At 38.8% G+C, this 25,441-nt stretch overlaps 1 protein-coding gene across 3 annotated transcripts in view; it reads right to left on the bottom strand.

Moving 5' to 3' along the window:
• The window catches only part of EDNRB (endothelin receptor type B), a 155,569-nt gene that overhangs the window by 16,085 nt on the left and 114,043 nt on the right, over nucleotides 1-25,441 (bottom strand). Inside the window, exons 1-2 of one of the 3 annotated variants that reach the window (XM_078340517.1) lie at nucleotides 7,907-8,091; nucleotides 6,579-7,112 (exon numbers count right to left, since the gene is read on the bottom strand). In XM_078340517.1, coding sequence (XP_078196643.1) covers nucleotides 6,579-7,061 — 483 coding nt within the window. In that variant the 5' untranslated portion in view covers nucleotides 7,062-7,112; nucleotides 7,907-8,091. Of the gene's footprint in view, nucleotides 1-6,578; nucleotides 7,293-7,906; nucleotides 8,092-25,441 lie in introns of those variants that run through there. The other 2 variants (XM_078340571.1, XM_003731921.6) reach the window with 2 other exon arrangements.

The raw sequence follows: 25,441 nt of genomic DNA, 5'->3' as shown, positions 1-25,441 counted from the left end.
ATAAAAGCAGTGGAAATAATAAAAAGTCTAAAATTAGAGAAGTTCTTGGCTGAGGTATCCCCACACACCACATCCAGCTCTCTCCCAAACATAACCAACCTCTTTTTAACTGTGGTCCTGAAAGAAAATGTTTCACATCATAAATTACATCTTGAATCTTATTTCAGCTCAGGCTTTGTCTGTCAACATCCTTTAAAGCACTTAATCATTTATTAGCATTTGGCATGTTTCTCTAAAAATAATGAACTATAGCATATTAGCCACACAGAGGTACCCTTATATGGATTTCTTTGTGAATTGAAGAACATGGCTCCCTGGCCTGGAGACAGTGGGTTTGGCTGTGTTATCCTTTTTATAACTGTGGAAATATCTTCAATCTTGAAAGACTCACTTTAAATGAGCAAAAGAGAAATGTAAAGCTTTTGATAGTTAAGTCTTGCCATATTGAAAGAAAACCTTACCTTGACATTTGTAGAGGCTTGAATTTATGGAGTGACCAAGTGGCCGATCAAAGGCAAACACAAGAAGTAACACAGACTTTAACCTAGAGAACCTTTCATTTCCCAAGGCCAAGTGCTTACTGATCATTTTATTACAGAAATCTATGACCAACATGTGAAACAGTGAATTGGGAATAGGAAGTCTTGAGTTTCTAGTTTATTTGAATTCTGCTATCAACCTGTTATCTGACTATGACCAATACTTTAATACAGAAGGACTCAAGTTTTCTCTTTCTTTTTCATTTGGACATTGGTAAAAATATGAGAAGAAAAAGCACTGCTCTTATGTCTTGTGTATAACATCATTTGTCTGCAAGCATTTGTGTAGTATTGACAGTTGCAGCCATTAAGCTAGATGGGTGTTGGGGTGTTTGCTGTATTTGTTAACTGATTCCAGGTTATTAAAACTAAAAGCCTGACTCTTTATTAACAGGTTTTAAACGTTAATACTTTAAATGTGCTTACTTGGTGCTCCTTAAAAACTATTTTGCTTTACATAAATAAATCTCATTTGGTCCAGAATGCTCATGTTAGTAAAATATCTTTAAATAAGAATGTTGTTGGGCCGGGCGTGGTGGCTCATGCCTGTAATCCCAGCACTTTGGGAGGCCGAGGGGGGTGGATCGCGAGGTCAAGAGATCGAGACCATCCTGGTCAACATGGTGAAACCCCGTCTCTACTAAAAATACGAAAAATTAGCTGGGCACGGTGGCGCATGCCTGTATTCCCAGCTACTCAGGAGGCTGAGGCAGGAGAATTGCCTGAACCCAGAAGGCTGAGGTTGCGGTGAGCCGAGATCGTGCCATTGCACTCCAGCCTGAGTCACAAGAGCGAAACTCCGTCTCAAAGAAAAAAAAAAAAAAAGAATATTGTTATTAAATTGGGAGTAGACTCCCCTCCCAATGATACCTTTATTCTTGTATTGCTATATAAACATATACTTCAGTTTACTGATTGGAAAATTATAACTTTGAAAGTTAAAGTTGTGTTTAACTTTCGAAGTTATAATTTTGGTGGTATTCCATCAACTTTTAACTACAAAACTAGTTAATTATACATAAACTTGTTAAGTACCAGAAGCAGTCTAAGATGGGGTAGTGCAAAAGGTAAATTTGTTCAGAAAGATAATCCTAATTGTATCAAAAGTGGAAAATGTCTGATTACCTGCCAAGGTCACTTCACTGAAAACTTGTTTGTGGATTCAGTGAAGCAATACCACATTTTGACATACCGGCATTTTCATGTTATATGTACCCATCTTTAATTAGTTAAACGTTAAAGATCAGCAGTTTTGCCTTTCAGAACTATGAATGCAGCCTCTTTGCCTTTAATAGTAGCCTATAGGTCTTACCTGTAAAACCATCTAAAAGCACTCCACTGAGTCACCAGCCTAATTGTTAACTCACCATCACCACTGGCCACCTGATTACCTTTGGATGCTTACTCAACTAGTTAATGTGGATATTGATATTTGTACTCTCAGTTTGCAAGCAGATTTGTTTTTAAATTTAGTTTCTTTACACATAAAGGAAGCTATATTTGAGAGCTAACTTCATTAAGTCAGTTATCCATGTAAATATAACATAAAGAAAGTTAATAAAATTCAGAAGTAATTTAAGAACTCATTATTTGCTCAAGAACTTTTAACTTCTCCCCAACCTGCAACCAAATTTTGGTAAATGTCATTGCCAGATCAAACCAAGCCAAATCAACTAACCAAGCAAACGACAACATAAACACATTTATAGCATCCACAAGAACACCAGGCTCTCCTGCTTTTTACCCAGCTTTGACATCTACGCTGCTACAACTTAGTAGTCAAACAACAGGCTCTCATACGAACAAATATCTCGATGACCCCATTTATTTTAGGCTCTATAGGAAGGGCACAATAAGTAGCTTATGAATAAGGAGAAATTAATCTTAACCTCAGCTAGTCAAGCACTGGTTTTTGGTTCTGGTGTGTATGTAGACTATGTAAATATTAAGCATGATGGCCCATATACATATCACAGATAGACATTAATATGTATTTATATCCATATTGAGATATTATATGAAGTAGTGATTAAAACCAAGAGTACAAGAATAACTTTGAAGCACAATACAGGAATATCTATCAAGGTTACAATGCACACACATTTTGATTTAATAATTTTAGTTATAAAAATTTGCCCTTTAGATGTAGTCACACATGTGTGCAAAGTCACATGTACAAACATGTTATTTGTAGTCATGTTTGTTGTGACAGTCTGGAAAACAAATACTCAAAATGCACATATAGTCACACATTTTAATAACATTTATTGTTTGCTTATATGCCAGGCCCTGTGCCAAGTGACATTCATCTTTTTACTTATATATCTATAAATCTTGTAAAACTTAACATTTTAATGTATGTACATTTAATGTATGCATTCTTATAAAACTTAACATTTTAATGTATATATATATATTTATTTAAATATATATGCGTGTATATATTTAAATAAATATTTCCTTTGGATGCTTGAAATTTTCATTGTTCATCTGGATGGTGTTGTGTAATGTAGGCATAGCCCTAGTGTGTGCCTATGAGAAGGGTAAGCTAGTCTCATTATTTTCTGCATGTTTCCATGAGTTCGAAGTGCTTCAGCAGCCTCAATCTGCTAAGCGTCCTCAGACACTTCCCTAGCCTTCAACACAGGACTTCCCCCACAACACAGGAGACCTGCAAGAGTGGTCTGATTCTACCTAAAAGTTTCCAGGGACCCAGCTCCTTAAGGAAGTCTAGGCAGATCAGACATGTTTCCCAAGGCTTTTCAGCTTCTCACTGCAGCAACTCTAGATAAAGTCCCACCCGTTCCACAGCCTGAAGACTGTAGCTTCCAGCAAGAGCTATGACATTTTGTGATTTGTCAACTTTACTGAACCCTGTATTTATTAAACTCCAGATTAATAGAATAGATTCAAATGGACATTTCTGGAGCTCTAGTCCCTTAGTGTGTCAATAGGACGGTTGGAGAATTTCAGAAACCCCCAGAAATTGTGCATATTGAATTCTCAAATAGAGTTATAACACCCCACCAAAAAAATTAGAAATAACTGGTTTAGATTCAAGCCTCTCATTTTAGGGTATATTAAATAGCCTTCGTAACTCATTTAAATTACTTTTTTCTGAATGATTATATATGGCCACTCTGAAATTCTAAATGCATTAACAAAGCTACGGTGCCACAATTATTTAGGAAAATAAATGGCTTTTAACTAGTTCTAGTTTAGACATTTTGGTAAATCAAGCCTTTAGAATAACTTCCGTTGATATATTACACACTACAGACCAGCTGATGGGGATTTCAAGGGGCAGTAATCCTGACTCACATTAACTTCTGAAAATGTTTACGAAGTTACGAAGTATTCTACTCTGGGGTGCAGTATTATTTGCCATAATTCCACCAATGCTCTCAAATGAGGTCCTAAAACATACTCACGGTTGGAGACAGCCATGCAGTGCTTGAGCACACTTAGTGCAGTGGGATTGGGTGGACCACAGGGTGTTGGGCTAGATGGTCTGGGTTCAAGCCCCAGTTTAATCATTTTGTAAGTTGTATGACTTTAGGCAAGTAACTTCTTCACCTCTCTGACACGTGGTTTCCCTAGATCTAAAACAGGGATGACAGCAGTACCTCCTCTACATTAGTGATTTAATGAAATAAACCAAGTGCCCAACATCACAAATGGTGGCCATTATGATATTGTGTCTCAAGCTAAACCTAAGCCCACAAGGTAGGATTCAATAATGGTGACCTTAGTGATGGGACCTAATGTGATGAATGTGTTTATGACCAATATAGATTACTAGATGGACAGAGTTGTAATGGCTCATTAGTTTATTTCAGAAGTAAAAACACAGTCATGTTAAGACTGGATGGCTTTAGGGAAAAGAATGGAATTTCTTAGGGAAATAATAAAGGAGTTTGAAATGAAAGGGAAACTGCATTCCTCTTGGGAGTCAGATATTTTCTGGTTTATCACAAATACTAATTTAACCAAACAGAGGAAATAAAATAGTTCTAGAAAAGCTGATTTATATCTGTCCCGAAGGCAACACTAAAACCAAAAAAATCTTCTCAATCCCATCTTCTAAACAGCACTTGAGCTACTGTCTGATTTAGAAAGGTTTCTAACTGAGTTAGACATGTGGGGTTTCCTGACCCCCCAAATAGAACTTTCATAAAATTCTGTGCCAACCTAGAAAAACTAGATTGTAATCTCCCTTTGGAAAGAGATCTTGTTAGATTTATTTTCAAATTCACCATAACACCTTGTACTGAAAAGTTCTCAATTCAGTTTTGATGAATTGAACTGAAATTCCTTTGCCAAATTAGAATGGCAAGACTTATTATGTGGGATATTTTAAAGTAGAGTTGCTTCTGGGTCTAATGGAGTTGTGACTGCATTTAGAGATCTAATTTCAGCCCATGCCAAGTAAATCCTCACAGTTCATCAGAATCAATTGTCACACAGCATTTTAGGATTTCTCCAGTTGATTCCCCCATTTCTGGGAGTAATTCCCTTTAGAGAAAACTAGATCCTTATCCAATCCTCATCTCTAAGCCTCAGAAATATTTGGAATTCCCCTTAAAATATAGTTAGGATTTTTAGAGATTCACGAAGGGAAATTTACACGCATGCCTTGTGGTAACTACTCCTGCCAATACGTCAAAGCATCCCCTACAACATTTCCCAACTTTACATTCCAATTTTTTCCCCCTTGTACTGAAGCCAGGGCTAGCTATAGATAAATCTGCAAAGCCCAATTCCATTTCCTTACAATGTGATTGTGTTTTTATGTGCAACTTTTTATTGCTGCTGCTACTGCTGGGAGAGTTTTAAATATTTTCATATGTCTGAAGTTTTCCAACTGTTTTACTTAGACTACTTTTTTTTTTTTTTAGCACCATAAAACCTCAGTAGGTGGGCAATAGCAAGCAGCCTTACTGAGAAATTGAGGTAACTGAGGCCCAGAGGTGCTGGGATGTGTCTGGAGTTCCAAAGCAACCTGAAGCAACCTGGTTCTTTGTTTCTAGTGACGCCCATGATAATCACACAATAATGCTAACTACTGAAACCCTTACAGACTTTGAGTACTCCTTGATCTTGTCCATGACCGAGGAGTATGGGGTGCCGTCATATGGCTTGCACTTTGGAACCTGACAGATTTGGGTCTGATCCCCAGCTCCATCTCTCACTCATTTACTTTGAGCATCCTACTAGTCATCTGTAACATGATTGTAGTATCTACTTGTGGGTTGCTGGAAGGAATAAAGGAAGTAACACATCTCACCCAGTCCTTGGCCCACTGTTGATATTTAATAAAGAGCAACTATAGTCACTCACAGCAGGCTCAACAGTCTGGATCTTTTTCTTCCAGGCCATTTGTTTCCTAAAAACCTACTTTGTACCCGCTACTTTCAGAGTCTTCCAAGGAGCGCTTCCCAAAGTTAGTGGGCATATGAATCACCCAAACATCTTAAGATGCAGATTCTAATTTAGTAAGTCTGGGGTAGCCTTGCAAACTCTCTCAGGTGATGTCAATGCTGCCTGTCCGTGGACCACACACTTTTGAGTAGAGGATGTACCCCATCAGCTGCACCTTGGAACTATATCCTTCAGGGCTAGTGGTTCTCAAACTTTACAGTTCATCATAAGAACATAACAACCTTGTTAAAATGCAAATTACTGTGCTCCACTCCAGAGTGTCTGATTCAGTAGTTCTGAGACCAGAAAAGGGTAAGGCCAGAAAAATCTTCATATACAAGAAGTTCCCAAAGTGATACTAACGCGGCTAGACTGGGGACTACACTTGTCCTAGGCTACTGAAGACCTGAATGGAATTTGATTCCAATGGTTACTGACTTTTATGAGTGGACAGAACCAAATGGAATTTTGTTCCAATGATTACTGACTTTTAGGAGGGGCAGAGTTTTCAGAGGGAGCTAAAAGGAAACTACCTCTAAAAGCTTTCTCATCTCCCCATCTCCAGCCCCGCGGGCCCCCTTTCTCAAGCCCGGCGTGATATTAGCAGGCGCCCTTTACCTTGTAGACATTGATAGGGATGTCAATGATGATGTGCAGCAGGTCTCCCAGAGCCAAGCTGGCGATCAAGATGTTGGGACCGTTTCGCATGCACTTGTTCTTGTAGATAATTCTCAACAGTGTGGAGTTCCCGATGATGCCCAGCACGAACACAAGGCAGGACACGACCGTGTTGATGTATTTGAAAGTCTCCTTGATCTCGATGTGTCCTTGGCACTGGGGAGGGGAGTTGGTGCGTGGCGGAGATCCCGCCGTCCTCCCTCCTTTAGGCACCTCCGCAGGTGCAAACGACTGCGCCTGACTGACGTTGGTACCCCTGGGCCGGAAGATCTTAGTGGGTGGTGTCATTATCTCCGCGGTTTGCAGAAGCAGAGTAGCCCTGGCAGGCGGGAAGCCTTTCTCCTCTCCCCAGACCCGCGACACACCGCAAAGGAGAACCAGTGCCACCAGGGCGCGTCCGCACAGACTTGGCGGTGGCTGCATGCTGCTGCCTGCTCCAGTAGGCGTCCAGTGGCCGCTCCGCAGTTTCAGAGCCTGCAGACAAGCAGGAGAGGGAAGACAGGACACTGGGGTCAGCTACCCGAGCTACGTTTCTGAAAATGCTAGCACCATACCATGCGCTGCCTCTTTGCCAGTAACCTCGAGCAAAAGTAACTCAAGTTTGCGCGCCACTGGGGAACTTGGCGCGCGTGACTCGCCAGCGCGGGTCTGAACTCCTTTCTGATGTCCTCTCTCCGTTTTTCTTCCTCCGCTTGGCGGGGCGGGGGGGGGGGGGCTGGGGGTGTAAATCATATGCAGTGGGGCGGGGCGTTCTGGAAGGGGTGTGCCAGGGAGGGAATGATGAGAGTCCAAGGCAAGCTCTGAACTCCTTCAGAACTTTGTCCGGGGGAAGACAGACGCGCCTTAGTTAAGCGTGTGTGGGAACTGCGGAATTAAAACACCTAGAGGCCAAGGGTTTGTGTCAACCTCTGCGTTTTGCCTCGCGGGGGAACCCCTGTACCCCGCGACTGAACTTGAAAGACTCCTCCTGCCGCTGCTCTCATGCTGGCTGCGCCGCAGCTCCGCCGGCGCTCCCAGGAGTGCACAGGGGGATTCGGAAACTCGCAGAGACTTCTCGAGTCAGCAGGAGCTTGGAAACCACTGTTGCTTCCAAGTGGCTTCAAACTCGGGCTCCTTTGTTTACCCCAACCTCATTTTAATTTGCCCTGTTTATAAGCTTTACTTTTATTTTTATTAAAAAAAAAAATCCCAAACTAGTAAGTCAAATCGAAGCACCAGGATAAGGTTTAATCAATTATTTTAATTCAACACCACGCCCAAATGTTTACCTCTCGGATCTAACAAACGAGACGCTGAGCGAAGAGCGGCGACCACTCCCGGGACGCGGAGCCCAGCGGGGTTCCAGTCTGCTCTGGATGAGGAGCACGCCTACCCTGAGCTGCTGGCGGGTCTGGCTCTGACGAAACGCCAAGAGAATACCAAACAATGTAGCCTCCACTGCTTGCGCGGCGTCTCTGCTGCTCTCAGACAAGTACTTTTATTCATTCATCCCTTCCTCATAGATCACCGCCAGACTCCTCCCACGCCTTCCGACCCCACTGCAACCTTTCTCTTTGGGCGATGCCTGGACAGCATCACTATTAGCTGCCCGAGGGAGGGGGTAGTCCTTGGCCAGGGACACGTCCCAAGAGGCTGTTTATTTGTTAGTTCTACGCTCTTCAAATGAACTTAAATCAAGGGCAAGTCATCACGTACCAGGTGACACTCTGGAGCTCCCGATTAGAACTAGGCTCTGCATGGAACGTGTTAATTGAACTTTTAATGCCAAGTGTGACTTTTCTTTCAGGAAAATGTTCCACCGCTGTGATAGTTAAGATTGGTTTGTGGGCGCTGCTCTTTGCTTTGCTTCATTTTGCCCTGGTTTCATTTCAAGCCCACATTGACCCCCAAAGGGAACAGCTCGATCTTTTCTTCCCAGACCCTCTCACTGCCCCGAGAGAGGATAAGTCCTCCTCATTTTCCCTAGGACAGCTCTTCTCTCTACCTGCCGCAGTGTCAGTTTTGGGCGATCTCAGGGATTTTTACGCTGTACCTGTGAGAGACTTGATGTTTATAGGAGACTTGAAAATAATCAGAAAGATGCCATGCAAATTCAACATGATTTTTTTTTTACCAGACAGAGCAATACAATAAAGCTTTCCTATCCATTCTTGAGCTCCATGTTTACGGCAGAGAGGAGGATTACAGTGATGGTAGTTTTGCCCAGAGATTGTGTAAAAGAGGTCAGGAAGTTAGGCTTGGAGATGCACTGGAGAGTACTGAGCCGTCCTCCAGTCAGCAAAATCCCTGGTGGGTCTGAGAAACTTCGAACCCAGAAGCAACCGTTCCGTCTAGCAGTTTTGCCCAGAGACCAGGCGGCTCATTTTTGGCTTCATGTTAGTTAATGGCATAGATGGGACAAGAACCTTGGATTTTTGGCCCTTAGGCAATGCTTTCTGGGACAGTGGAAGTTAGAAAATCAGTTTCTATTTAAAAAGGTGAACTTTAAGTGTGAAATATGGTTAGCAACATAGTTACAGAGTAAGGCTAAAGGAATGAGAAATATGGCCTAGGGTTGTGAGTGCTAATTCCAAATCTGGCTATTTTTAATTACAGTCTTATCCTCCCTGTCTCGTAAAAATGAGGTCAACATTCAGTTGCGCTTGTAATCTCAGCACTTTGGGAGGCCGAGACGGGTGGATCACGAGGTCGAGAGATCGAGACCAACCTGGTCAACAAGGTGAAGCCCCGTCTGTACTAAAAAAAAAAAAAAAAAAAAAAAATTTGCTGGGCATGGTGGCACGTGCCTGTAATCCCAGCTACTCGAGAGGCTGAGGCAGGAGAATTGCCTGAACCCAGGAGGCGGAGGTTGCGGTGAGCCGAGATCACGCCATTGCACTCCAACCTGGGTAACAAGAGAGAAACTCCATCTCAAAAAAAAAAAAACAAAACAAACAAACAAAAAAAACCATTCAGTTGCTTTGTAGCTGAGCCAAGTAACAATATACAATGTTGTCTGAATAAGGAATTATATGGATGCTTTGGAATAGGAGTATTTGCTTAGTTGACTCCACCCAGTGTTGATTCTGCCCTTCTTATACAAGCTTTCTTGGGTTCATGCCTAGGGCTCCTGTGGGGTGACTTTCCTCCCTCCGCACTGTCCCTGTCATCTTCATCTCTTCTTCATTCATATTTCTTCCACTGAGTCCTGGAAGTCTGCTCTAATCCTCACTTTGGACTGTTAACCACAATTTAGCACTTGATCTCATAAGAGACTTCTATGGGTCACTATTGATTTCTTGTGACTTAATTTCTATTTCAGGACAAGGACTTGAATAAGTTCTATGTTCTTTCTGCACCATCCCACTACCTGCTAGAAAAGGAGCTCAAGAAGACTTTTATGAGGCCAACAAACCTATGAAAAAAATGCTCATCATCACTGGTCATTAGAGAAATGCAAATCAAAACCACATTGAGATACCATCTCATGCCAGTTAGAATGGCGATCATTAAAAAATCTGGAGACAGTAGATGCTGGAGAGGATGTGGAGAAATAGGAACACTTTTGCACTTTTGGTGGGAGTGTAAATTAATTCAATCATTGAGGAAGACAGTGTGGCAATTCCTCAAGGATCTAGAAATAGAAATTCCATTTGACCCAGCAATCCCATTACTGGGTATATACCCAAAGACTTATAAATCGTTCTGTTATAAAGACACATGCACATGTATGTTCATTGCAGCACTGTTTGTAATAGTGAAGACCTGGAACCAACCCAAATGCCTATCAATAATAGACTGTATAAAGAAAATGTGGCACATATACACCATGGAATACTGTGCAACCATAAAAAAGGATGAATTCATGTCCTTTGTAGGGATATGGATGAATCTGGAAACCATTATTCTCAGCAAACTGACACAAGAACAGAAAACCAGACGTTTTGTGTTCTCATTCATAAGTGGGAGTTGAACTATGAGAACACATGGGCACAGGGAAGGGAACATCACACACTGGGGTCTATTGGGGGGTTGCCGGCTAGGGGAGGGATAGCGGGGGATGGGAGGTTGGGGAGGAATAACAGAGAGAGAAATGCATGATGTAGGTGATGGGGGGATGGAGTCAGCAAACCACCACGGCATGTGTGTATCTATGTAACAATCCTTCAAGATCTGCATATGTACCCAAGAACTTAAAGTATAATTAAAAAAATATTTTTTATAGATTGATAATGATATTTTAAAGTATTTAGTTATATTTTATTAACTGTGATCACAGGGCTCAAGAACAAGGTCAAACAATTTTAAAGTAAATATATATATTCCTCATTTGGACTTTAAAACACAGTATCAGGTACTCCTTACAGGGTCTGCCGCCTGTATTGCGCACCTTTTCACAGTACCTCATTTACCCCCTGATGGCTGTCTTCTAGCTCGGTATTATTTTCCATGATTTTATAGGTAGTGAAACTGAGTCTTGGTAATTCACTCAAGGTCATGTGGCTAGTTAGTTGTGGTACCAGGATTTGGAGCTAGGATTTTGATTCGTGTCTATCTGGTTACACCGACTATGCTTCTTCTTATTGAAATTACAGAAAGCCTAAACAGAAATTTTTTTCTTATTTGGAGAAAACAGTGTTTCAGACATCAGTAATATGCAATTGAAGTTTAACATTAACGATTTCACCTTAAAATGTAAAGACAACCGTGTGAAATGTAAAGAATTGTTCGTTGATCTTCATAAATGACTGGGTGTCAGTTTTCCCTTTTGTAAAATGGAACAAAAGGATTAAAATTACTTCTTGCTCAAAAAATCAGTCTGACTTACAAACTGCCCCCGTAGGAGTGGCTTAAAGTGCAGAAAAGTAGAAACAGATTTTAGGCCATGTTTTTTTTTCTTGTTACTTTCATTACTCATGCCTTGAGAAGTACTGCTATGGATACAGTTTATTTTTCATCTTATTACTTAAAATCTTTTATTGATAAATTTTATTTATAAATTCACTGGTAGCTAAGTACTATGTAAATTTCATTTCTATACATGAGCAAAATGTTGTATCGAATTTTAAGAATTCTTACCTGCAAACTTGGGTGTGAACTAATTTTGCATATATGAGAGTTTTTTTTTTTTCTTTTTTGGTTAGGTAAATAAGGAATCTTTTACAAAGTTGCTTTTTGAGAGACACATTTATGCAGTGTCTAGGGAATCTATCAAAATTCCGGATGTGCTAAGATCACTTCTCAAAGTTAGAAAGTTGATGATGGGCAATGTCCCAGTGTCTCTTTTAAATGCTTTAACTAGAAGTTCCTGAAGACAGTGTTGAATGCAATTCAGAATTCATTCCTCAAAGAGGTTTGCCATGGGGAGCATCCCCAAAATAAACCTTTTCCCCTGGTAACAGAACAAAGAAAAGCCCTTTTAGCCACACAACAAAGTTAGTACTTTCATGTAATCCTCTTGATATGAAGGTGCCCTTCAAAACCTACCTTGAACTCTCTAAATCATGAATGCTGAGAGACAAGGTGTTGAAAAACGCGGAAAGAGTTGGTTCAATAGGTTTTCCACATATTCCTCTGGGACCAGATGCAATGATCAAATAGTGGTTGAAGTAAGTGAATAAAAAAGTTTTAAAGTGACTGCAAAAATCAATAAGAAACAGCATGAGAATTTCTATTTCTTGAATTTCCTTTTATATTAAGTGACTGTAGCTATCCGGATCTATGGTTAAGAATTTTTTAAAAATTAAGTATAACACATGTACAGTTAAATGGACAGGGCTTAACTGCAGCTTGAAGAGTTTTGCTCCCAAATGTTTGCAACCCTGTGATCCATACCTAAGGAGCTCTTTGAAAATTTGTTTATTCTTTACAAGTGGCAAAATCTGAATATTTTGGATTTGGACATTATTCCTGTTAAAACTCTCATTAAGACGCTATTTCTGTGTATCAACTTATTTTATACATCTTATCAGCTTCTATAACTAAAATGTCACTCATAAATTAGAGGTGTGATTAAATGAGAGAATCTCGAGATTTGAAACATTATCAGTGATTGCTTAATGATGCCAAATTACACTCCATTCCCCAATGTAATTAAAATTTGATAGGTTTAATGTAACTAGAAATAAGACATCATTCTTTCCTGCTTATAGAAAATATGAGAAACATATAGGATATACTCTTTGTTTTCTGCCTGAGAAAAACAACATGTTCAGCAATTTCAGGCTATGATCTACTTTAATTAAAAGACAATAATTCACTCTTCTGCTTATAACTTAAGTAATTTTTATAGTCCTTTCTTTGACACTTTTTTTTACACCAATCTCAGTAAAACAAAAATGAGTGTAACCTGGTCTACAAACTCCTTAAAACTTTCCACAGAACTTTTCCAACAACTTTGGAAAGATATTAGAAACTGTAATCTAAGAAGGCAGTCTGATCTGTGCTGTCTTGGTTTGTCAATGCACACTGTGTTTATGTAAATTATTCTTAGGCCATTCAGTCATGGAAAAACACCATCGTTACTGTATATCAGAACAGTCTTATCATGTGTAAGGCATTCTTTGGGGAGTTGTTATTTCATATTCAATATAATCTATAATGAGCTTATGTATTTTCTGTGACTCTAATTGTTTTAATTTTCACCTTTCCTTGTTTCCATTCTTTGATACCTGAATGAAGTGTCCAAAGAGATGTGACATAGCCAAAATAGGTTAGAAAGCAAAAAGAAAGAGAAACTTGGGGATTTACCTATTTACTGGGAAATAAGAGAGAGGTAATTAAGGAAAAGTTTTACTAACGGGAGTTGCCCTGCGCATGCTGTCTTTTTGCCTGCTGCCAGCCACCTAAGATGTGACTTGCTCCTCCTTGCTTCCACCATGATTGTGAGGCCTCCCCAGCCATTAGCAGTTAGTTGTAAGTACAATCAACTTCTTTCTTTTGTAAATTGCCCAGTCTCAGGTATATCTTTATCAGAAGCCTGAAAACAGACTAAAACACAAAGAGCAACTCCCCATTTCTTCCTCCACCCAACCTCTAGCAACCACGGTTTTGATTTCTGTTTCTATGAATCTGACTACTTTAGAGACCTCAAACAAATGGAATCATACTGTGCTTGTCTTTTTGTGACTGGCTTATTTTATTTAGCTTAATGATCTCAAGGTTCATCAATGCTATAGCATATGACAGGCTAAATTATATTATTTTTAAGGCTAAATATTATCTCACTGTTTGTATATATTACATTTATTTGTGTATTCATCTATGCATAATGTTTGGGCTATTTCTACCTCTTGGCTATTGTGATTGGTGCTGCCATGATCATAATGTGCAAATACCTCTTCAAGAGCCTGCTTTTAATTATTTTCTCTTTATACCCAGAAGTAGGATTGCTGGATCATGTGGTAGTTCTATTTTTAATTTTTTGTGGAACAGCCATAATGTTTTTTGTAGCAGTTACACCATTTGACAATTATGTTGTTTATGTTTTAAAGTCTACAAGGCTAGAAAAAAGCCTGTGTTTCCCTAGAACTAGACTGATAAATGCCCAGGGACAGCAAAAGTGACCACAAACTTATTTTTCTGAACTTCTTAATTCTCTGAGAACTTGGCCTAATTATTTTTCATTACCTGTTAACTCTGATGGATTCAAGCAGATTATAAGACATATGAGTATATATATATATATGTGTGTGTATGTATGTATGTATGTATATATTAGTCCATTTTCACACTGCTGATGAAGACATACCTTAGACTGGTAAGAAAATAAGATTTAATTAGACTTACAGATACACATGGCTGGGGAGGCCTCAGAATCATGACGGGAGGAGAAAGGAACTTCTTATACGGTGGTGGCAAGAGGAAGTGAGTTAGTTAGTTCCGCAAAAGTGGAAACCCCTAATTAAACCATCAAATCTTGAGACGTATTCACTAACTACCATGAGAACAGCATGGAGAAACCACCCCCAAGATTCAAATTGTCTCCCACCATGTTCCTCCCACAACATGTGGGAATTATGAGAGTACAATTCAAGATGAAATTTGCATGGGGACACAGGGCCAAACCATATCATTCTGCCCCTGGCCCTCCAAATCTCATATCCTCACATTTCAAAACCAATCATGCCTTCCCAGTAGTCCCCCAAAGTCCTAACTCATTTCAGCATTAACTCAAATGTGTACAATCTGAAGTCTCATCTGAGACAAGGCAAGTTCCTTCCACCTATAAACTTGTAAATTAAAAGCAAGATAGTTACTTCCCAGATACATTGGGAGTAAAGGGATTGGATAAATGCAGCCATTCTAAATGGGGAAATTGGCCAAAACAAAGGAGCTTCTGGACCCATACAAGTCAGAAATCCAGCAGGGCAGTCAAATCTTAAAGCTCCAAAATGATGTCTTTTGATGCCATGTCTCGCAACTGGGTCATGCTGAGGCAAGAGGTGGGTTCCCATGGTCTTGTGCAGCTCTGCCTCTGTGGCTTTGCAGGGTGCAGTGTCCCTCCTGGCTGCTTTCATGGGCTGGCATTAAGTGTCTGTGTCTTTTCCAGGTGCAGAGAGCAAGCTGTTGGTAGATCTACCATTCTAGGGTCTGGAGGATGGTGGCCCTCTTCTCACAGCTCCACTAGGCAGAGCCTAGTAGGAACTCTCTGTGGGGGCTCTGACCCCATATTTCCCTTCTGAACTGCCCTAGAAGAGGTTCTAGCAAACTTTTGCCAGTATTCAGATGTTTTCATGCATCTTCTGAAATCTAGGTAGAGGTTTCCAAACCTCAATTCTTGACTTCTGTGCACCTGCAGGATTAACACTTCATCAAAACTGTCAAGGTGTGGGGCTTCCATCCTCTGATACTATAGCCTGAGCTGTATGTTGGCCCCTTTCAGCCATGGCTAGAACAGCTAGGACACAGGGCACCAATTCTCTAGGCTGCACACAGAATGGGGACCCTGGGCCTGGCCCACAAAACCACTTTTTCCTCCTGGGCCTCTGAGCCTGGAAGGGAGGGGCTGCTGTAAAGGTCTCTGACATGGCCTGGAGACATGGTCTCCCCATGGTCTTCTGAATTAACATTAGGCTCCTTGCTACTTATGCCAATTTCTGGAGCTGGCTTGAATGTCTTTTCAAAAAATGGAGGAGAAAGAAAATGAGTTTTTCTTTTCTACTGCATCAGGCTGAAAATTTTATGAACTTTTATGCTCTGTTTTTATTTTAAAAAGGAATACTTTCAACAGCACCCAAGTCACCTTTTCAATGCTTTGCTGCTTAGAAATTTCTTCTTCCAGATACCCTAAATCATCTCTCTCAAGTTTAAAGTTTACGTATCTGTAGGGCAGGGGCAAAATGCTGCCAGTTTCTTTGCTAAAACATAACAAGAGTCACCTTTGCTGCCGTTCCCAGCAAGTTCCTCATCTCCATCTGACATCACCTCAGACTGGACCTTATTGTTCATATCACTATCAACATTTTTGTCAAAGCCATTCAACAAGTCTCTAGACAATTCCAAAGTTTCTCACATTTTCCTGTCTTCTTCTGAGTGCTCTAAACTCTTCTTCCTCTGCCTGTTACCTAGTTCCAAAGTCACTTCATATTTCTGGCTATCTTTTTAGCAATGCCCCACAATACTGGTAACAATTTACCATGAGTCCATTTTCATGCTGCTGATAAAGACATACTGAGACTGAGAAGAAAAGGAGGTTTAATTGGACTTACAGTTCTACATGGCTGGGGAGGCTTCAGAATCATGGAGGAAGACAAAAGGCACATCTTACATGGAGGTGGCAAGAGAACATGAGGAATTTTCGAAAACAGAAACACGCGATAAAACCATCAGATCTTGTGAGACTTATTCATTACCACGAGAACAGTATGAGGAAAACTGCCCCCAAGATTCAAATTATTTCCCACCAAGTACCTCCAACAACATGAGAATTATGCAAGTACAGTTCAAGATGAGATTTGAGTGGGGACACAGAGCCAAAAAATATCAGTATATAAGATAAATATGTCTCTATCTATTTATCTTCAATAGAGAGGTTGTTGTTAATTGTCTAGTTCTCTACTTCTCATAGTAGAAGCCTGAGATTCAAGCATCACTGTGGGGTCATTGAGCCCTCAGGTCCTGGATCTGGGAGCTTGAGTAAGTTCAGAGAATCCAAAGTTGAGACAGGTTGAGGGCTGGGCTATTGAAATATATCCTGCCTTTTTTAGATTAATATAGTGACTGGGCTTGCCTGAAATTGCATAAGAAGTGTACAACCTGACCCATCTGGAGGTGTGAAGGTTGAGGAAGTCTGTGTCTAGGAACTAGAATATAGTTGGCTATTCATGATAAATGTAAGACAAATTCTCATTTTTTTGACAATTTGGGAAGAAAGTAGGTCTGATATTTAGGGGAATTTGACAATCAGGAAACTGATATAGATGTATTCATATTTTTATAATTCCAAACTAGTTGAAAACATGAGTGAATAATTATCATTACTGGGATGTTTGCATTAAATTTATACAGAGCAAGAGCTGTAGCACATTTAGATTGTCACAATTTCTGTTCTACCAGTATCTTTATCCATTAATCAATCTACATATTCACAATGAATGATCCATAGATTATGATAGAGTCAAATATTTATAAAAAAAGCATTATTATTACTCAGGTATTGATAAGGTTTGGCTCTGTCCCCACCCAAATCTTACCATTAATTATAATTCCCATGTCATGGGAGGTACCTGGTGAGAGGTCATTGAATCATGGGGGTAGGTTTTTTCCATGCTGTTCTCATGATAATAAGTGTCATGAGATCTGATGGTTTTATAAATGGGAGTTCCCCTACACAAGCTCTCTTGCCTGCTGCCACGTAAGAAGTGACTTTGCTCCTTCTTTGCCTTCTGCCATGATTGTCAGGCTTCCCCAGCTATGTGGATCTGTGAATCAATTAAACCTCTTTCCTTTATAAATTATCCAGTTTTGCATATGTCTTTATTAGCAGTGTGAGAACAGACTAATACAGGTCTATTTAATCATTTCTATACAAGCAAATTAGACAAGTGATTAATCTTTTATAAAAATTTAGAGGGCTAAGTAAGATATCACTTTTATTATATGAGTGGGGAGCTTACTATCATATTTTACTATATTATCATCATATTTGACAACTGTACTGTTAGCTACTATCTTATATCAAGATGCAAGTTACCTGATATTTGTTGGTTTTGATTTACCACTAAGAGGTACACTGAGGAAATATTTCATTCCCTTTGTTTATCACAGAGTGGTTTCAGTATTGTTACCAAAATTTGTACATATTTTTTCATGTGCATGGTGTGTTTTTTGGTGTAAAATTAGCTAGAGAACATGATATTTTAAGGAGCTTCATTCTCAAGAGGAATCTTTTTCCTGAAAATGTTTACCACTGGAGGCATCAACAATATGTTTGGCTTAAAATTAGTCCTAACAACATATTTAAGTTATTTAATCTGAAATATTTAAATGCCAATGAATTTGCCAGAAAAATACAACCGGCCTTTTTCCCTTGGAATTCCAGACATAACACAGCTTCTCTGAAGTTAAGAGAAGATCCAGTCTGAGAACAATGCTATTCTTACCTTTACTCTGGGGAAAAGCTGCATTTGCTCTAGGGATAAGAAACAAAGACAAAATCTCATTGTTTTAGTGACATTTTCAGCAAATCATTTAAGAACTTCCTAAGTATTTCTGAAAATATGTCTAATGCTTAATTTAAAAATAACAAAAACATCTTCCAACCTTCCACTTTTAAATTAGTTTTTATAGTGATTAAATTTACTTAAGTTGTAGGCCATCAAGAAAAGATAAAGTATTGTCCAAAGTTCATTAGTAGGCATTTTCAGTTGAGAAACTCAGTCCTGTTTAAACCTGCATCAGCTATAAATTTTAGGTACAGATGTTGATGAAGGTCAAAAGGTTAGTGATTCATTTCCTGTACTTGTCACTCTGCTGCTTGTTGCAACAGATTTCTGGAAGTGACTGACAACAGAAATAATCATGCAAACTTCCCAATTGTATGACACGACTAAATATATTTTAGGCCCCAAACCATGAATTGTTCTGATTATTAGAAATCCTCTTAACATACAAGTAAGAGGACCAAAATATACAGGACTTGATCTTCCCAAATAATCACCTCTAGGACATAGGGAGAAGAAGGAAATGTAAACATATAAGGTCTGGTCATGGTAGATGCACCTTTTCATCTATACATACGTGAGAATATTCTTTGATATTTCGCAATATTACGTTGGCATCAGCTTGATCTTATATGTAACTTCTGTCCTCTTTCAGACAGGTGGCCTTTATTTTCCTCTAAGAACATTATCATAGATTTTCCCTTCTGTGACTAATAGTTGCTATTAAGATTTGCGAACTAAGATCTGTCTATCTTAGATCAATGAAATATCAGCTCTTTTAGTTCTTCTGAGGGTTAGATGCTTGTTCAGGTCCTGAAGACCCATTTATACATGGCAGGTGTCTATTCCAACACTTTCCTGCTAACAGCATCCGTTTAAACCTCTGGTCAAGAAACAGAAAAGAATAATGCCCTTTTGCAAGGAAAGGAGTCTGGGAAAGAGGGAAGAGCATGCACTTCAGCAGCTTTGACTGCTGGGCATGTATTTACCCAAGAAGCTTATGTAAATCATTTTACCTCAGTATAACCTCTTGGTTAAAGGAAGAATAAGAATATTGTCTTCACTGTGAGATTTAAATTCTGTTATTTTTATGAATCATTCAGTATAGTGCCTGGAATACAGTGACTGTCTAGCAAATGTCAGAGATTATTTTAATTAATATATTTTCTGGTTTCTGGAAGGTAAATAATAAGAGGAGAGCACCATCAGACCTCATGATGAAGTTTCTTAGCAAGGGTTCATGTTTTGAATGGAATTCTCATGTTTATGCATTGCTTGAAAATTAAGTTTATGAAATTACTGGCATTGGTGGTTATGTTGGATTGCCTTCTTTTGATGATCAACTATATGAGCACTGGGAAATGGACAGTACTGACTGCCTCAGTTGTTAGTTTACTGGTCTGCAAAAACATGGTCCAGGTTTTTGTCACAATTCAACAATAGGCACTTGAAAATAAACCCAGAAAACTGAAAGCAGTAAAAAATAGTTTAGTAGACAGCAGATTCTGCATCATGTACAGAGCTACATAAATTCAGATGACATATTTATTTCAACAAGTTCTTTTTTTTTTTTTTTTTTCCTTCAACAAGTTCTTAAAATATACTTACATGCATGAAGTATGCTCCAAATAAGCTACTTTCAGAGATGGTTACATAGGTAAGTGGTCGGTGATTATGTAAGTTTTAATTATTACTTCAGAACACCTCTTCTTAACTTATATTTTATTAATTAAATATAAGTTATATTTACTTATATTAATGAATATTTATGATATGGAACCAAAAATTAGCATGTATGATTTCTCAATTCTTTGGATGATGGTCTCAGGAAGACAATAGTATTGTGATGGAGAGTTGGTTTCAGTAGGAACTTCCACAACAGTAGACAAAAACCATGCACATTAGTGCAGACCTGAAACTGAAATTGTGTCAGAAACATTGAGTTTGTAACTTACTCACTTTTGAGAAGTACATACAACAAGCTATTTATAAAACAGCATTTATTGATATATCTGCAATATGCTGAAATAGAACTGTTGGCAACTCTGAGATGTTCTCAGAAATAATGAGTCTTGGCTGAATGCATGCAGTGCCTTAAGTTTGGTCTTTGAGGAGTTTCACATGCACAGCTGGGTCTGGTTATTGGTGCCAGTGGAATTTGTAGCACTATCTATTTTATGACAGTTCCACACCTACTTTTACCTTATAAGGTAAAGACCAAAACTCTAAATGTGTATTATCCATAGGCCTATATTTAGCAGCAAAATAATGATTTTTGCAAGCCAAAGAGAAACAGGAATTCAGTCCAGATGCTGTTTTTGAAAAGCAGCATCTAAATAGTTGCTGCCCAATGTCATGATCATGTTGTTGACTAAGATAATTTCAGCCTGTTTTTCTAAAGCCATCGTGTAAGGCCAGATTTCTATTTGTTAAAATAATACAGCTAAAATGGTTACATGCGTAGTTGAGACTAAAATAAAAATAAAGACCTTAATGGAAAGGCTCAGTTTTATTAGAGTTTTTATTTAAAGTCACACCCCTAAATCTGCCTTTCCTTGCATTATTGAAAAATTGCTCAAGTTTCTATAAAAAGTCATGTATTTTTTTAAAAAAGTTGAATAAACCTGCTTGTAATTTACACTCCTTTTTTAAATTGTACTTTAGGTTATGGGGTACATGTGCAGATCATGCAGAATTGTCACATAGGTGCATACATAGCAAGGCGGCTTGCTGCCTTCATCCCCCTATCACCTATATCTGGTGTTTCTCTCCACGTTGTCCCTTCCCACCCTCCCAACTCCCAAACAGACCACAGTGTGTGATGCCCGCCTCTGTGTGTCCACGTGTTCTCATTGTTCAACATCCACCACATCCGAGCATGTGATGTTTGGTTTCTGTTCTTGTGTCAGTTTGCTGAGAATGATGGTCTCCAGATTGATCCATATCCTTACAAAGGTCATGCGCAGATCCTTTTTTATGGCTGTATAGTATTCCATGGTGTATATGTGCCACATTTCTTTATCCAGCAAAAAGATTATTTTTTTTATCATATGGTCCAGGCTTACTGGCTCTAGCTGATTGGTGGAGGGATTACCTGACCCAAGATTTCCTCTCAAGGTCCTTCTCTGAGGTGTTTTTGTTGTTTGCTTGTTTTTAAAGTAGATCAGAGAAACAATTTTTTAAAGGAGATACCAGTGGGCTCTAACAAATGCCAGGACTTGCCCGTGCAAAATTAAGATATGTGAACAACTAATCAAGACAGGAGAAAAGCACTCTGCTGACTTTGAGTTTCTTCTTCCAGCCTTTTCGAGGCTCATCTATAGCCCTATTTTTCTTTAGCATTGAAATAACTGTAAAAACTCCTCTTTTTATCAAGTTATTTTCAGTAAGGCATTTTTCAATAGGCATAACAATCAAAATAGTTATGATTTGTACAAAAACCATGAGTAAGAAGAGCACTAATTAGCTACAGCTTTCTTTAGCAAGAGACAGTAGTTCACAAATTAGTTTTTATACAACTGTTTCTCGAAAGATTCAATTTTATTTCTTGTAATACAGAGATAAGACAAAGTAATGTTAGAATGTGGTTTTACAACAGAGAGTTAATTATGTTGGTGAATTATTTTAAAAATGTGAAGAAAGAGCCAGTTGAGACCAGGTTAGCAATAGACCCAAAAGTGGAGAAGAGAGAAGACCTGTCTTTGAGACGATGGCTGCCTGGGAAGAGGAAGATGAAAGAGGGCACACATATTGGGGGAGGGGGGGTGAAACCAGGATTGGGCACCAAAGATACCCAAAGTCTCTGGAGTAAAGTGGACATCAAAGACAGTCTTATGTCTTTTTCAATCTTTTTCAGTGTCTCTTCCTGGATCAAATTTATCAGAACATATCTATGTAGAGACATGTGGAAAATATATGAGAAATACCCATCTTTATGGCTTAACACAATTTATTATTTAAAACAATAATGATAGAAATAGTTTCCCTATATTGAGTAAGATCTCAGTGATGTGTCAGTGCCTTAATTTATTTATTTATGTCTACTTTATTAAAGTCTTACAAAATCCCTGTGAAATAGATATTATTTTGGCAGTACTAAACATGGTGATACCAGGGCTCAGAGAAATCTGTGCCTATGGCTACAGCATGCATGAGTAAGTGACAGACAGATCTAGGACCTTCGACCAGGTCCATTTAGCTCCAGTCTCATGCTTGTAACCATATATTTTAGACATTGAAAGTGCATATCTGTCTACTCATAGCTTCTTTGCCTGCTTTTGCTTGGCATACTTTTTGAAAAGGACTATAAATACAGTCAAAACCAAAAATTCTAAGTGAATCTGTTCGGTAATTGGTGTTTGTCTAAGCCATTTTCTTTCAATCCCATTTTAGACAGAGCTCAACTTTAATGTTTCAATTATACACATTTCCAGTTGAATTCACATCTCTCTAAGATGAAAAGAAATGAATAAATCAGGAAGCATAATGACTTTTAGAGAATGTCCATTCCTAATAAATCTGTCATGACTAACTAAAGAACACATCTCACTAAAGAAGCAAACTTTGGCCGGGCGCGGTGGCTCACGCCTGTAATCCCAGCACTTTGGGAGGCCGAGGCGGGTGGATCACAAGGTCAAGAGATCGAGACCATCCTGGTCAACATGGTGAAACCCCGTCTCTACTCAAAATACAAAAAATTAGCTGGGCATGGTGGCGCGTGCCTGTAATCCCAGCTACTCAGGAGGTTGAGGCAGGAGAATTGCCTGAACCCAGGAGGCGGAGGTTGCAGTGAGCCGAGATCGCGCCATTGCACTCCAGCCTGGGTAAGGAGAGTGAAACTCCATCTCAAAAAAAAAAAAAAAAAAAAAAAAAAAGAAGCAAACTTTGCTATTTTACCAAGCATTAAAACATGCAAATTTCCCTTGTGCTGAGTTATATATGTTTAAGATATATTGATGACATGGGCTATTTTGAAATCTCTGCAAATATCCTTTTTAGGAAATATTTATTTCTGTAGCAATTCTAAGCTACTAGCAACTCATATGCCCATTTCAAAACACCTGTGAATATTACATATAAGTTATACTTCAAAATTTAACTTCTTCTGGTGAACAGATAAATAAGTTGGAATCCTAAATTTGGCACTTTGAACTTGTTTAACATTTAGCAAATTCCCTAATATCTTTGAGTTTTAGTGTTATCATTTGTATATTTGCCAAAATAATACCTTCTTCATAAATTCATTGAGAGGATTCAATGAAGACATGAATGAAAACTGCTTTGCATGTTATAGGTGTCCCATGATGCTTACATTGAAGAATTGCTTGCAAATTAAATGAGATAATGGTGCTAAAGGATGTGTACATTTTAAGCACTCAACAGACATACCTGATTCTCTTTCCTAGACATTTTTTATATTATGGTAAAATGCTGGACTTAAAATTCTTACGTACAGACCCATGTTCTTATAAAATTCATGCCATGTTGTTGTTCACCATTACTATAGTTATTCATCTGTTAACTTTACATCATACACTTGTGCAAGCAAATAATATTAATTAACCACTGGATTCCAGGTGCTATGCTAGGCATTGGGGGTTGAATGTACAGATAGGAATCAGATATGAGCTTCACTGTAAAAGAGATTCATTGAAGTTGTGTGGTAAAGGTATGAAAAGGGTGGAGAGAAGACATAAAAGAGGAAATGGTTAAATTTAACCTAGAAAAGAGTTCTTTGGTTTTGTTTTGTTTTTAGCAGAGAAGGTGATAATGGGGCCAAGCTGTAAAATATGAGTAGATGTTCTCCAGGTAAAAATGGGAGATAGGGGATTTCAGAAAAAAATGGCAGAGATTGATAAAATGTTGAAATGCACAAACCCTCTCATTTTCTCAGAAAATTTAATCTCAGAATGGCTGGAATGGCAACTGTAAGAGGTACTTTTAGTATAGTAAGTCTGGCAAAGTAGACGTGGGGAATCAGGAAGCTCAAATACACTAACTTAAGACGGTTGTGGTTTACTTCTTAGGCATGTGAAACCACACTGTGTGTTATGAACAGATTAGTTTGTCAGAAAATCTCAAAGCCAGGGAAAAGATGAATTGTGTGTGTGTGTGTGTGTGTGTGTGTGTGTGTGTGTAAGTCATGATGTGCAGAGAGCAGTTGGGTTAAAATTGCGATAGTCTGTGAGCAAGGTAAAGAGACTTTGGCTTAGAATATTTGAAGGGGAGATGGGAGGAGGTTAAGCGTATAATTTATGATTCAGAATTCACAAGATGTGGTCTCTGTGTGCAACTTGAAAGGGATGAGAACCGGATTCTAGGTGCTATTCTGCCATGGGCCCATGTTTGAAACCATTAAGACAGGAATCCTAGAAATTTTTGAAAAAATATGGTGATTTCAGTTTTGGTCTAGTTTAATTTATGATGCCTGAGAGATATCTAGGTATGATATCTGGCTGAAAATTGGAAATGTGAGCCTGGAGTTCGTAATATAGTTCTTAGACACAGGTACATACTTGGGAATTATTCACAATTAATTTATACAGGGAATGAGTACAGAAACCATCCTATAGAAAGACTGGGAAGGAAAAAGAAAAAAAGGAGAATCAGAGAAGCCAAGGGAGGGAAGAGATTCAAGAAGTAGTCCAGAAATCACCAAAAGCAGTACGCTTCTTCTCCTCCAAGGGATTGCAACCCCTCACCAGCAAGGGAACAAAACTGGATGGAGACTGAATGTGATGAATTGACAGAAGCAGACTTCAGAAGGTGGATAAAAAGAAACGTCTCCATGCTAAAGGAGCATGTTCTAAGCTGATGTAAGGAAATTAAGAACTTTGAAAAAAGGTTAGATGAAATGCTAAATATATATGCACCCAATACAGGAGAACCCAGATATATAAAGCAAGTTCTTCATGACCTACAAAAAGACTTAGACTTCCACACAATAATAGTGGGAGACTTTAACACCCCACTATCAATACTAGACGGATCAATAAGACAGGAAATTAACAAGGATATCTAGGACTTGAACTCAGATATGGACCAATCAGACCTAATAGACATCTACAGAACTTGCCACCCCCAAAACAACAAATATACATTCTTTTCAGCACCACATCTCTCTTATTCTAAGATTGACCATAATTGGAAGTAAAACACTCC

This window comes from Callithrix jacchus, chromosome 1, assembly GCF_049354715.1.
Source record: "Callithrix jacchus isolate 240 chromosome 1, calJac240_pri, whole genome shotgun sequence".
In the NCBI taxonomy this organism is placed as follows: Eukaryota; Metazoa; Chordata; class Mammalia; order Primates; family Cebidae; genus Callithrix; species Callithrix jacchus.
The sequence above is the reverse complement of the archived record's forward strand: the minus strand, read 5'-3'. Positions and strand labels throughout refer to the sequence as shown.